Source organism: Ambystoma mexicanum, chromosome 6p, assembly GCF_040938575.1.
Source record: "Ambystoma mexicanum isolate Mex_15411 chromosome 6p, UKY_AmexF1_1, whole genome shotgun sequence".
NCBI classification, from domain to species: domain Eukaryota; kingdom Metazoa; phylum Chordata; class Amphibia; order Caudata; family Ambystomatidae; genus Ambystoma; species Ambystoma mexicanum.
Window position 1 is genome coordinate 653,955,836 of NC_090935.1, and position 15,150 is coordinate 653,970,985.

The 15,150-nt window shown below is 43.6% G+C and overlaps 1 protein-coding gene across 4 annotated transcripts in view; it reads right to left on the bottom strand.

The window, feature by feature from the left end:
• Positions 1-15,150, bottom strand: part of BDP1 (BDP1 general transcription factor IIIB subunit) — a 2,223,165-nt gene that overhangs the window by 138,799 nt on the left and 2,069,216 nt on the right. For all 4 annotated transcript variants that reach the window (XM_069627521.1, XM_069627519.1, XM_069627520.1 and 1 more), the window contains one exon: positions 4,896-5,112. In XM_069627521.1, coding sequence (XP_069483622.1) covers positions 4,896-5,112 — 217 coding nt within the window. The remainder of the gene's footprint in view (positions 1-4,895; positions 5,113-15,150) is intronic.

A 15,150-nucleotide genomic window follows, 5' to 3' on the forward strand; every position in this document is an offset into this window, starting at 1 on the left:
TTTAGCAGAAATGGGACCGTTGTGATGGGCCTGTAATTGGTTAGAACCTCCGGGTCTAAGGTGGGTTTTTTTAGGAGAGGAATAACCCAAGCATCCTTAAGGTTATTAGGGACCACTCCCGATTGAAAGGAGGCGTTGATAAAAGTGGTGATAAAAAGAGCAAGGTCATGAGCCGACTCCTTAATGATCGGGGCTGGACAAGCATCCCCTTGGCAGTTGGAAAGTTTTAAGTTGCAGATGATTTTTTCAACCTCAATAACTGTGAGCGGTGTGAAGCTGAACGGCACCGGGGAGTCAAGGGTAGTTATTTTAGGTGGCCTGGTATTGCTGAATATAGGGGCGTGGAGGGTATTTTGTTTGGCGTTGATTTTGGATTGCAAGGTGGATATTTTGTTAAGAAGGGCATTTTGTATATTGTTGCACCAGGTGCTGTCCTTGGTGCACGAGTCCGGGCAGATGAGGGAGATTCTAACTCTTTGAGGATTTTGAATAATTCTCTAGTGTTCGATTCTGCCTGGGATATTCGTGAATTGTAACTCTCCTTTTTGGCTTGTAATGTGGCCTCCTTGTAATTAAGAGAGGTGATTAGAAGGGAGACTATTAGCTGCGCTGGGGTGACTTTTCCAAAGGGCTTAGTTGAGCTACGGGGTGAACCAAGAGTTCAGGTGGGACTATTTGGCTTTGCGGATCCTTAGTGGAGCTATGCTCTCAATGGCATTGGTCATTAGGCTGTTATAAGTGTTTACAAAGACAGTGGGGTCCTTATCCTTGTGCTGTGCAGCAAGAGTTTTCAAGCAAGGGAGGATAAGAGGAAGCAGTTTCTCCCTGGTGATATCTTTTTTATTTCTGGTAGGTATAGCGGGGGCTATGGTAGGTGTGGGCTGGGGGTTGGTGGCTGGCAGGAGGAAGGTAATAACATGATGGTCGGACCAGGCGCAGGCATCGTTAGAAATGACATTGGTGTTACAGTTAAGGTCGGCTAGCCAGTCGAGTGTTCTACCTTTGATGTGTGTAGGATCACGAATGCGCTGCTGGAAGCCTAGGTTGGAAAGGGTGGTGTCTACTTCAGCGGCCATGTGGTCCTTGGGATCTGAGAGGCCTAGGTTGAGGTTGCCTAGTAGCAGTATCTGAGAGTTCGGCTTAGTGTTAGTCGACAGGGTTGATGCAACATCATCAATGAATGAGCCCAGTGGGCCTGGAGGTCTGTATATAAGGTGGAGTGCTGCTGTGTTGGTAGGAGAGAGCGATAGTTTCACTGAGAGAGATTCTGCAGAACTAAGTTGTGTGTGGGAAGCAGCTCTCATAAATATTTTGTCGCTGTGTATGAAAGCGGCGACTCCTCCTTTCGACAAGTTGGAATGGCGGTCGTTTCTAATAATGGTATAACCCTTGGGTAGGGATAGAGCGAGGAGTGGGCCAGAGGCGTCATGTAACCAGGTTTCGGTAATAGCTAGAAAGTCAAGGTTCTGGACAGTGATGAGGTCTGCGATGTCAAGGACGTGAGCCGTGAGGGATCTTGCATTGATAAGGGCTCCCTTTATTGCTGAGATGGGTGAGGTGGAGAGTGGAGGACTAGGCGTTGCGGTTGAGTTGGGCAGTGGAAGGGCAGAGCGATTGCGCAGAATACAAGGTGGTCTGGGCAGTCTAGTTCTAAGTCTGCTATTCCTTTGTTGTAGAGTACATGGGATGTTTGGAGTGGGTTTGGTAGCAAAGTGCTTGAGCCAAAGGGCTGGGTCATTGAGGTAGGGGTTCGATGGAGGGTCGGGATGGTAGAGCATGGTTGAAGGGAGAATATGGAAGGTCTTAGTGTTGCTTGCACGGTAGCTGGCAGCAGTGCAAGCTGATAGTCCTAAAAGGACTGTGAATATAAGGTCAATGCTGACACAAGTTCTTAGCTGCATGTCGCAGCTTGTATTTCTCTAGGGACTGGGGATGTAATTAAACGGGCTCAGGACAAAGGGTATAAGGAGTTAAGGTGGCGCGACTAGGCAGCCAACAGCAGTATAACTCAGGTCAATAGGCACAGTACAGGGAAATCTAGATTCGAAATGGCACAATTAGGCAACCAACAGCAGTGCAAATCAGGTCAATAGGCACAGTACAGGGACATCTAGATTTGAAATGGCACAATTAGGCAACCAACAGCAGTGCAAACCAGGTCAATAGGCACAGTACAGGGACATCTAGATTCGAAATGGCACAATTAGGCAACCAACAGCAGTGCAAAACAGTTCACTAGGCACAGTATAAGGCAGCTAGGTTTGAAATGGTGCAAATTAGGCAACCAACAGCAGTGCAAAACAGTTCACTAGGCACAGTATAAGGCATCTAGATACGAAATGTCATTGGACAGGCATTACAGAATATACTTGTAACTCATGGGGGATGTAATGAGAAGCCTGAAGGAGAGGGGCAAGTAAGAGATGCACAGCGTGCAGCAGTGGGTATAGAACATGTGGTCCATAATAGTTATAGCTGCGAGTGCATGGCAAGGGCGTCCAGCGTAGATGAGTCGGGTGGTGAGATCTGAAGTAACCGAGTGGCGTGGCACGTGGGCATGGACAGCACACTTGTGTACAGCCATGCGGGATGGTGGCGTTAATTGGACAAGAGCGAGAGAGATGCGCTGTGAGTTAGGCAGTTCTAGTCAGCAAATGGGGATATGCTTGTTGCAACGCCGGCTTACCTGGAGCAGAACGGGCAGAGTTCGTGGCCTGACCTGTAGGCAGCTGTGATCTAAACCACCAAACCCATCTGTCAGTTTTAAAACGAAATCCTTGACCATCAAAGCCTTGATCAATGGGGAGAGCAGCTGTCCCAATGGCCTATGCTTACCGAGGGTTGTCAGTCCTGATCAAGGTTTGTGAGATTCTCTGTTGTTTTCGGCTCCCTCCTGGTCCACACCCATGGCTATTGAGCATAAAGTCCCTTCCTACCTTACCATTGGCTAGTGGAACTGGAGTATATTTTGGAGTATATTACTCCTTTCTGGGGACACCCTAGGCATCCAGGATTGGTATCTGCCCCCTTTCCTACACTATAATCTTGATATTACTAAAAATGTCACTATGTATTGTATGCGACTACAGAACTAAGACCTATTTCCTATTGAACACCAACTTTCTAAGTATCCCAAACCCAGATAGGTTCCTGTAGATTTGACCACTTGCTTCTAGTTACAAATGGAATCATTACACTTAATTACAGTGTAATGGTGTTGCCTTATAATAGTACAATGTTGCAATAAGAACAGCCCACTTCCCTCCTACTTTAGCTCTTGTAAAAGTATTGCTTTATCTATCTTGCTTAGTATCTATTCTAAAGTGTGCTATGTGTTCCAACTGGGCAACTTAAATGTGATTGCATGTGTGTGCATATGGTTTTTACGTACTACTAGCTTAATGCATCAGTGTTGTTATATAAATAAATGCATGTTTATTAGTTATTTGTGTGCTCAATATATTGAATGACACAATCTAGTGTATGTTAACTGTACTTTACACTAAGCTACTGATCGCCTTAGTAAAAGATGTACTGCTTAGTTACTCTGCAAAGTCAACGGGTCCAATAAGCTTTGTTTCTCAGAAACCTCCAGCAGTGGTGGGTGTGCAAAATCATTCTGACAGCCTGTATCTTGCCCACACTGTTTGTCTCATAAGTGTACCACTTCATCGTTTGACCAAAGCTACTACTAGGGGAGCCAGAAAAAGCTTAAGTACTCCCTGCTTCCTCAGGATTAGTAAGGCACCTTCATGCCCTAAACATAGGGTTGTCTCCACCCCTCCCCCAACAAAAACAATTCCAAAATGTGTATTGATTGATAACCTACTTATGAGATCTGTTGTTGAATCCAACCGCTAAAATTTGAAGAATTTTAGGTCAAAAAAGTCTGTAAAAGCTAGTGCAAACAAAACAATGCTATAGGACCAACCTATCAATATTACAAAAGAAATATGAAACCACCGTTTTAATAAAAGGTAAAGCATTGGTAGAATTTTGTATTTTCTGTGAGTTTCAAACATTAGTAAATGGCTGAGGCGGTGCTCTCAGCCAATCAGGAGGCTCAGAACATTTTTTTTAACCATATGGTAAAGCCCCCGCTCTGAGCCTCCTCAGAAGCAGGAGGCACCATCCTCCCCGCCGGGACTCAGTTAAGTGCACCCCCGCATCTCCTTCCCCCACATATCTAATCCCACCCCAACCCCCACCACACTTACCTGGCACTCCCTTGTCCCTTGCCGGCAGCGGAAACACTAGTGTTCCCGGCGCATCCCCATTGTGGTAATGGCCACCATGGAAAGGGATAAGGGACTAAGTGAAGCTCCCTTCTCCCTCTTTCATGGTGGCCATCGTGGATTGCAGTTTTTTTCAAGTTGAGAAACGGAAAACACACCGTTTCTCAACTTTAGAAAACACCTATTAGTATCCCGGTACAATGTGCTAGGATACTTATAGCAATAAACCCCTCGCCAGGGGGCGGAGGGATTATTGGTCAGGTAATGCTGCGGTGCCAACTTGTGCCCGGGGGCATTAACAGAGCGGTAATGCCCCCCTCTGGATTTGTTACTTAATTCATGACACACTACCTTCTGGATCCAAGACTCAACATTGTAACACCTTTTTACAGACTATGTTCTAAATGTAAAGTAACCATATACTGCTAGTAACCTAGCTCAGAAACATAAGTGCTCAATAGGGAAAATCTGCACAAATCACAGGTTCAAATTCATGCAGTAGCAAATATGCTAAATCCTTCAGTGGTCAATACATAGTCAACATTTCATATGGGTTCTAATAACTGTTTTTAGAGAGCTTAGAAGCAGGAGGAAACTGTCATAAATCACTTAACGAAACCATGATACCATTTCAATTCAATACGACTCATCGTAACTTACCTTCACTCTAATGTCAAGCTCCTTTTGTGGAACTTTACATGCATTTCCAACGGAACCATCTGCAACATTGCTCAGTGCTGTTTTCTTGGCAGGTAGCTCATCAATTTTTCCTTGACTACACGCATTTCTCTTCCTGGATTTGTGATCAGTTACTGGTGCATCAAGCTTTGCAAGCAAGTTTACATCTGTATCACCACCTGTTTTCAAGGATTCATTGCTAAATAATAAAGTGTCAGATTGTATTATACTGTACCATTCTTCTACAGGAGAAAGACAATCTCATGTTATGGCACAACAATAAGGTTCAGAATTACTTGTACCAAAAAAGCATATAATTTCACTTTTCACTGTCCAATTAACACGTCTCAATCATTAAAGGTGTTGCTACTTTTACATATAGTCATGTACTCTCCGAAGCCCTTTGAAATTCATTTTCTTGTAGCCAAATCAGAAACTGTACCTCAGTAGTTCATTCACAAAGACTGTCTGAATCTGTTGATGGGTCTGGTACCACCCAGGCACCAAAACCTTTTATGGTGAAACCTTAAAATGGTGAGATTCCCTGCCTGAAAAGCATAACAGGAGGTGGAGAAGTAAGAAAGGGAAGACAAGGTACCATTATCTCGTACTATCTGCTTATTCAACCTCACAAATGATATGCAACCCAGGTTGTTTTCTTAAGAGACTAGTGCTACTTGTTTCGAAGCACAGGAAAATGGCTATGGGGTATATCCTCCTGGTCTATCTTTTGGATCACAGTAAATCCCTAGCCAGCAACCTGGTGTGGATGAATTATTAGTGCCTACAATGTTATATAGCCACTAGTGCCTCTATCCGTCTCGTTGGCCGGACAGAGATCCTCAGGAGATGAGCTGTGTGGGAACCTCTCACCCTTGGCAGGTTTTTGTGCATAGGTATACTACATAAGTAACAGACATGACTAAATAACCAAACAGGACCTTAAAATACAAATTATTTTCAAAAGGGTGCTCTAATTTAGCTACTGGCTATATTTATGTGCAACCTCACATCAGCACCTATATTCAGTACTTAAGATCTCTGAGGGAAATCTGTGTGCTCCAGATACTTATTTGGGGAGAAGGTGAAGGCTCCATCATTAAGAGCACAGTCACTCTCTAGGCGTGTCTCCAGTGAGGTGCCATCCATTATTTTCGGTTAAGCTGGAAGATCACCTCCACCCGCTCTCTGCCCTGGCAGTGAAGGAGCCTAAAACACTCCACAGCGTTTTCACAGGGTTTTCATTGGTCCTATGCCTTCTGAGGCAGACACCTTTTTCAAGAGAAGAAAACACATGCAGGAAAAATGTCAGTTAGCCTTCCATTCCCCGTGGACCATTTCCTCACACCTGAACTTTCCCCTGTTTTACCCCACCCATCTTGAAAACAAGACCATGTTGTACTTTACACTATTCTTTCAGGTTGTTGCTGGCGGAGATGACATGTCATCTGAAACAGAACCCCTTGTGGAACACAGATAACCATCAACCATTCTGAAAGGGGGCCTGCAAGCTGACTAAAGATGTACCACGTTACATTAGTGACCCTGAAGTGGAAAAGTACAAAAACAGCTGCTCATTTGTTGGTTGGATCAGGTCCTCTTCAAAGACAAAACTCTGTCATACAAAATATACTTAGTTTTTAGGAGGAGCTGAAGGAGTGAAAATGCGGAAAAAGATGTGTTTCTCCGCTTTATATGCAATTCATGTCTATATTTCAACAAGGTACTACAGGTTTACACTAGGGGTACCGAAAACAATTAGTGTGGCAGGGTCCTAGAACTAATGCTGCCTCTCCTGCCTAAATCCTCTATTCCCTGTGCATCCCCATTTTCCCTTTGAATGGTGGTCCGCCTGCAGGATTTATGAAACGCTGTCTCAATTCTTCTCAATCTACAGTGGGAACCCCTGCAACCCAATCCCAAGAATATTCTTCAACTGATGCCATTCACAAGGCAGCATGATGTAAACTCTTTAGGAAACTTTACCTGATCATGCAGGTCATGATTAATGCCCTGTTTTCAAACCCTTTGATGGAAAATTCATGAATTACATTTGGAAAGGTCTTTTTCGATAGCTAATTTGTTACCTCAGCCAATTCTCTATCTTTTGAAATGTCCACACAAACGGATACAAACCAGAACCTTTAAGGATCTCAGTGAAACCTATATTCCAAGGTGTCACAATTGTAGTATGCTCCATCAACCAGAAGTGAGAAGATGCTGTAGACAATAGACTGCACACTTTTCCTCAGTTATATGGATTCTTTGTGCCACAGAAAGAACAGGGATATTTCAAATTAGTACCCACGAGGGAGGGGTGGCAGCCTCCCAGTCAATGAGGCTCGGAGCAGGGGCTTTACCACACTTCTCAGAGCGGGTGGCCACCATCTTCCCTCGCTGGGTTTTCCAGGTAAATTCGCTGTCCGGCTTTCCCACGCCCCTGCATCCTATCCAACCCCCCCTTTTACAACCCAATAAGATACCCCCCAACCCCTCCCTACTTACCTTCGTGCTCCTTGTCCGTTGGCTGTGCCGGGATACAGTAGTGTTCCTGGCGCAGCACCGACATCAATAGGGCTGCCATGGAAAGAGAGAAGGGACTACGTAGAGTTCCTTCCTCCAGATCCATAGCAGCAATCTTTTTTAAATAAAATGTTACGTTGTGGTTTTGCAACTTACAATCTATTAGTAACCCGGTACATCGTGCCGGGGGTACAAATTAAGCAATATTAAATGGGCAGGAGGGGGGCATTACCGGGCCTGGTAATGTCCCCACCGACAATGTAATATTGCTTAAGTAATGCAGCGGCTTACAAAAGCTCTACAGAAGAAAAGGTGTGCGGTTGTTTCATTGAAGTAAAATACATTGTGGTACTTTACTTTGACAAAACTAATTTATGGGAAGTAAAAATCTATAAATGTATTAAGAGGTAGGGGCGCATAGTTGGGAGGGGCGGAATGGGGGACCATCCATTTAACAAAAAGGGGAGGGGGGAGTAGTTTTGTACAAGTGAAGTACCACAAAGTATTTTACTTCTGCTAAACAACATAGAACCAAACCCACAGCGAATGGTACCAATGCGAGTAACTTTTCATTGTAATTCATACTTTTTCACACAAAATATTTTCTATCTTTTAAAAGATGTCCCCAGTGACGCTTAGGATGAATTGTTAATAAGAGATGGTGAACCCTGAATCTTCGAAACAATGCTTAAGAATCCGAGTATAACCAACAATGTTTTGAAAACGTTAGTAAACAAGACCACATGTCTATCTCATGGACAGGAATGCCCATGTAAAGTGCTATTTCAGTAACTGTTCCTTTGGTGGAATGAAAAATAACCTTTTCAGGAGCCTGGTTTGCTGCTTCACAGCATTCTTCAAAAACATTCACCAGTGGAACATGGTATATTTGGAAACCATTAATCCTCTAAAACATCCATTATTCACATCCATAGCTGTCTATGTTTCTATTCATCTCAGAAGGAAGAGGCATATTAAATGCGGATAGTTGAACAGAAAAATGTAACTGGAACAGAAAAATGACATTCATTAGAGAAAATACTTTATCCTTTACTCTATCATGAATATAGTATATGATGGGGCAGCACACCTACCTGCTTGGTAGGGACAAAATATATTGTATGTTTAATGCCAGTAACCTAAAGGAACAATGTAGAACTGAAAAGGAAGACCTAGACAGAAGTCAACCAAGACACAATTATAATCCAACTGAGTTGGTGCATAAGGAACTAACACTTCAGAAATTGAGAGACAACAGTTCTCAGAAAACAAAACTCTGCATTGACTTTCACAAAACACGACTCCGGACGATCGATGGAACATGCACGCATCCCAAAGAGGCAGCCCTTCTGAGGGACGGTACCCGTCACAGTGCACAATTCGAAATCCACACTGGGATGCCCCAGAGATCCGAAAAGCCCCATTAAGTTAAGGCCTGTGCATGAACATAAGAGGGATAATAGACAGGTGGGCCCTTTCAAACCACTGAAGGGAAAGCTTCACAGAAATGCAGACAATACTTCTGTTGCATCGTATTCACAGGCAGCTCTGCTAAGAAAAAGCAATCCAAAACCCAGAACAAACACATTGTATCAGTTTGCCCCTTTACCAAGGGACGGCAAGCCAACACTGGCAGCTCTTCGTGGGAAAGAAAAGAGACTCAGCTAAAATATATCAAGCATTGCACTTTAACTCTGGCAAGCATGGCATGAGATGCAATGTTGCTATGTTTGCAGATACAGATAAACAGGCTGGACTTACCAGTGCACACAGAGAAACCGACAGCTTCCCGGAGGACGAGAGCACACTGTTCATAGAAGCCAGTAAGAAATCCAAAATGGCAGTTATCAATTATATAGATGTAGACCGGGCCCCTGATCACCTAACCAGGAGCCCATGGCCCAATCAAGGAACAGACTGATATACTAAATAACTTGGGTCTAAATTAGGGGTTAGCAGTGATTGTCTATCATGAATTGATTATATGAATCAAACTATCAATTACATTAGCTGCAGGGAAAATGATGTAAAAAAATAATACTTGACCTGTAAGTGGTTAGGAACAAATATATTTTAGGCTAGAACACCAAATATACATGTGTGCAGTTATCAAGCTGCTTCACTCGTCTCCATTTTAAGAGGTGGAGATCTAAATATATGTATAAAGTTGACAAGCAACAGCAGGTATAAAAATGTACAGAATAAGGAAATTATGAACAAACATACAAAGTATATCAGTTACCAAATATTGGGAAGCTATCCAGAAACTCAAAAGTAGATTGCAGATGATTGAAATACATCAGAAGTCAATCAAAAACAGAAGACTTCTTAATGAGACACATGCAAGAGTATTAGACCCTGACGAAGCTCATAGCAGCAAAATTATTCTTTTTTTTTTTTACCCTTTATCATTTTTAAAGTGTTCAGTACATTGTAGACAGCGTTGTTGCACAATCAAATAAGTGTCATCAAAACAAAATAAAAATTACAACTAGCAGTAGTCTGCAATATTAGGAGAAGGAAAGCATTTCTTTGTATAGATGCTCACAATCTGCATCTGCCCACACTTTGGCCTATTCTGCAAATAAATGCAAATATCAACAGTTGCCTCTCCTTTGCACAGAACAACCATCCCATTAGTAAAGTCTGCGTTGATTAGCAGCATGCAGTTTACATAATTGTTTTCACTGATCGCACATTTCAATGAGACAGGCTCTATATAGTAAGTAATCACAGTGCTGCTATTTTCTTTTCTGCACAAAACTGTCAATATTATCATATTACATCTTAAATTGTACCAGTACCACGTATGTGCCAAGTACAGGACAGTTATCAATTGGGCAAGATGTAGGAGCAGCTAGTTCTCTTATACATGCGTTAAGAGCACCAGGGACCATGTGTTGCCGCGCCCTCCATCTTTGTTATTGGTGCACTAGCAGCCAATTGGTGGAAACTTGTAAAAAGGCCCATGCTCATGGTGCCTATTGTGTGTATCCAGAGAGAATTGTTATAGTTTCCACTCATTCGGCGCATGTGCAATTTCTTATGCTGGGATTTACCCCATTGTCTTTTGCTGCGTTTGAAAAATATAGTTCCACAAGGTTTGTGATTTTCATTTTTTCCAATATTTTATTGTCTCGAATTCATCAATTGATGATATAATAGGTGGTGCCGACACGTGTTTCGACCTAACAGGTCTTTTTCTAGGCTACCGTTTATAATTTTTAATAACAATGGATTTGATACATATTTGGTTCAATGTGGTCCCAAGATCAGGCATTCACCATTCGTGATTGGGTGTATATCATGTGACATTTGTGTTTGGGCATATTATGTGTGGGTGATTTAATTCCCAGTGATCGTGATATATATACAGATTCATAGCGATTTGCAGATTGGTTCATATATTTTGCAGTCAAAAACAATTATCAATAGACAGTATTGAGTACATGTTAAGGGAGAGAAAAGAAGAGATTTCCGTAGCTTTGGTTGGCAATGGTCCTAATTGGTTTAGAGTGTTTGGTAATGATTGGTAATGATTGTCTCATTTGCAAGGGATTTCACCTGGTAGGTAAGATAGAGGGATTGTCCTGGTTCCTGCTTGTTGCAGGTAGGTCAGTTAGTTACTGGGTAGTGGTAATAGCAAGGGCTCAGTCCGCCCAGTGCCTGGTTTAGCAGAGGTCAATACCTACGAATAAAGAATTAAGGCAAACTAGTGTGAATATTTCATGCCCAAGGGCTGAGCTACTAGGAATAGTTAAGAGACATGATTCCGTGGTTCAGTTCATGTGTGGTATCAGGTGTTTCCATTGTGCGGTCCCGACACTGGGGATGTGCCCAGTTGGGTTTCAGTTTAAGGTGATTAGCATAATTAGGGCACTGGTGCCCTGGGACCCTTCCCTCACTGGCCTGGAGCGTTCTCTATACGCATCTTCTTGCTTATTACATAACACCAACCCTCTTAGCCAGCCATTCACTGGGGACCACCACAACATTGCTATATGTCTCTGGGCGATGAGCAAGGCCACACCCAAATATCTACAATCTTGTTTTGGCGATTCTCGGGTTATGCCTAGCAAAAACACATAGGGGCTGATCGGCACATCACAGCTAATAATATCAATAAGAGTACACTAAATTTGTGTCCAATATGTCGCCCTCCCAGGGCAGCACCATGCCATATGCAGAAAATCAGTGTAAAGACTGGAGGGGGATATCTGTACTCTGCCCTCTGTATGGTTGGGACAGAGGCATAGAGCACCCTAGCCAAGGCTCTCAATTGGTATCGTGGACGAACAACCAGGCTTAAGCTCTCAGGACGTGATGCAGGCTGGTTCTTAAGTTCAGTGAATCCCCAAGCCCTGACAAAGGAGTGTCCACACACTATGTTATGTGATAACACAGTCTTATTACCATCAAGACTTTGATAAATAAGGTTCAAGAAAATACACACACATGTACTTTGGCAATTCTATTCTAATACTTGCAAAAATATATATACTCTATGTGGTACCACATAATACTTAGATTCATAAATACTGCACCAACTGCTGACAGTCTTTAAAAAGCATGTGAACTGCTAAGCAAGGTGTAACTGTATAGATCAAGGAAGAAAGGCAGGTTCGTTTCAGAACATAGGTACTATATTTTCTTTATACTAAAATAGTAATACTGTGTGCGGATCCCACAGTCTGTGCAACCTGTAAGGGACAAGATAGGGTGTACCTTATTTTGTCTGCTACAGTCCCAGCCCATAAATGTTCAATAATGTTCTGGTCTACTTCTACAGGTTCCACCACCGCAAAGTACCTGTGGTGTCACAGGAGAACAGGATCCAAGATGAATTTGGGACCCCTGGATGATTCCTGAGACTGAAAGATGCTCTTCCTCATTACAGTACCTTTGGTGCCTTGGCAGGCAAAGTGATGGAGTTTCTTGGCTTTACTCAACGGGACCCTTCGAGGATGGACCCCCTTTGCAAGAAGGAGTTGCTGGGATATCGAGGCCAAGCGAAAAGGAGGAACCAGACAGTGCAGGAAAGGCTGCACTTTCGGTCTTGGCAGTGGCTACAGTGGCCATCTTGCCTTTGTCCAGGAATCCATTGATTCCTATGGCAGGTGATGGGTTTCCCAAAAATGGAGTACACTCAGAGCCACAGTAAAGTCAGCATGTAGCTGCCACCAGCCCATACCCTGCCCTGTGGGCAACACACAGGTAGGTACCCCAAAACACACACAAGAGGTACAAGGGTGTACCCCCACCCAGGGGTGCCATAAGGGTATCCCAGGGGTGTTGTTCACTAAAAGGAAAAATGAAGAGCTCACTGCCAGAGGACCATGCTGGACCTCAGGCAGAAGACATACAGAATACGCACACACAGAAGTGATAGGACCAGGACTAGGAGGCCCTGTCCCTCCAAAAGGCATTTCCAGCATCACAAAACACATCTAATATTTTGAAAAGTGGGCATGACCCAAGTGAGGTCGGGTCATATTTTTGAACTTTTATCAGGGTGACTTAAGCGAGGTGTATACATTTAAGCTTGTAATTCATAGAGATAAGTCTAATTTGTAAGCAGGCACAACTTCAGTGGTCATCAGTGATGCCATGCCCTAATATATTTTCCCATTTGTTTCTTGATTGCTCTGATTTCCATTTTCGACAGCTCTGAGCTATTATATGTAGTTTGGATATTACATGTTGTGAATCCTCATGATTTGTGAGAAGAGATTCCACCATGTGATTACAAAGGAAGTTTTGTAACAGTATCCAAAAAAAGCTTTCAGCCCACCTCTGACGATAATACATTTGTTGCTGTAGCATAGTACCTCCCATATCTCTGCAATCATTTAAGGAGATAAATTCTCCTGCTCAAAACCAATCATCCAGTTTACATATACTAATTGCAGCAAGCTCTGAGTCTAGCATGCTGTCAAGCCCTCCAGTCTTACACAACGCAATATCAGTAGTTCCAGGCCTTGGCCGATCATATCTCTTATGCAGAAGACACACTGCGGCTATAGCTGTGTGTACCATGTTTATCTTATGCCGTTGGATGTGTTGTTTTTCCCACAGACAAGAAGTGAGTCTATATGGAGTGATTATGGCTCTTTCCAGCACAACCTGCTACGCATACGGTGCTGTGCCATATCAATATTTTATGTGACTTGTCTGGGCCACTAGATAGCATGTTTCATACTCTGGGACAGCCAGCCCCCCTGTTCAAATGGGAGAGTGATATCCTCCTATGCAACTCTTGCTTGCCTATGTGCCCAGACGAACCCAGTTACCATTGTGCATGCTCTCTCAAAGTAAGCTTTAGGCGGTCTACACAGAATGTTAATATAAATAAAATGAAGGGAGAGCCACCATCTTAATTGATATCCAAGCAATAAGAGAAAGTGGAAGTGTGTTCCAACAGTCTTGTTTAGCTTCAACAGATTTGAGTGCAGCTAAGTAATTGTCCCGGGATGATAGCTCAGCGGCAAAACGTGCTCGCCTTGGAAGGGAATAGTTTCTTACCTGTAACTCCATTTCTCCAGCGTTGGTATCTTTCATGGATTCACATGCTGTGAATATTCCCTTTCGTCAGGCTGGGAACCTGGGTCACTTCAACCTAGCGTTTTCCTATGGAAAACTTTGACACTTTAGTGTCCCATCAACGTCCTTTTTGGGTGCTTTAGTCCCCACCAATAGGACGTTGGGTATAAATAGCCCCGCCCCGCGGCTTCCCTTCAGATTTTAACCTCCAAAATAGAGGGAACCCGAATCAGGTTTGCCTTCAGGGGCGGACAGTGCGCGCATGTGAAACCATTAAAGATAGCAAAGCTGGAGAAATGGAGTTACAGGTAAGAAACTACTCCCTTCTCCAGCATGGATCTTTCATGGATTCACATGCTGTGGATAGATTACATAGCAGTACCAACATGCAAGGTGGAGCGTAAAAGCAAACAAATACAGAAACAGAATCACATACATGAGACAATAAACCCATCAAGTGACAAAGTTCACAAATAAACACCCCCGAAGCTGCGCGGCTTAACTTATTGGAACAGGCATTGTAGGACCGCACGTCCCACCTGCACATCATCACCATGCTGCTGCCCCAGACAGTAATGCTCGGTAAAGGTATGCAGCACCGCACAGGAGGCCGCCTGGCAAATGTCCACCAGCGGAATCCCCGACCATAATCCCGCTGATGAAGCCGTGGACCTCGTTGTGTGCGCCTTAGGAGTCCTTCCCAAAGGCTTCCCAACTTTAGCATGGCATAACGATATAGTAGAGGACACCAAAGAGAAAGTTCTTGTTTCGAGATAGCCTGTCACTTGTTGGACGGGCCATAAGCCACAAATAGCTGTTTGGATTTTCTGAAATCCCGAGTTCTATTCAAATAAAACTTCAATGCCCCCTTAATGTCCAGAGAATGCAGAGCCCGTTCTGCAGGTGCGGATGCTGATGCAAAAAACAAGGGCAAAACAATAGACGAGAGTTTGCAAAACGCTGTTGGCACTTTGGGGATAAAGTGCGGGTTGGTGGGCAAAATAACCTTGTCCTTCAAGAACCTCAAGTATGGAGGATCGACGACCAATGCCTGCAACTGCGTTATCCTGCTAGCCGACGTAATGGCCACCAGAAAAGCCACCTTCCATGACAGAAACTTCAAAGGAGTCGTCGACATCGGCTCAAAAGGCGGTCTCATCAGACCCGAAAGTAC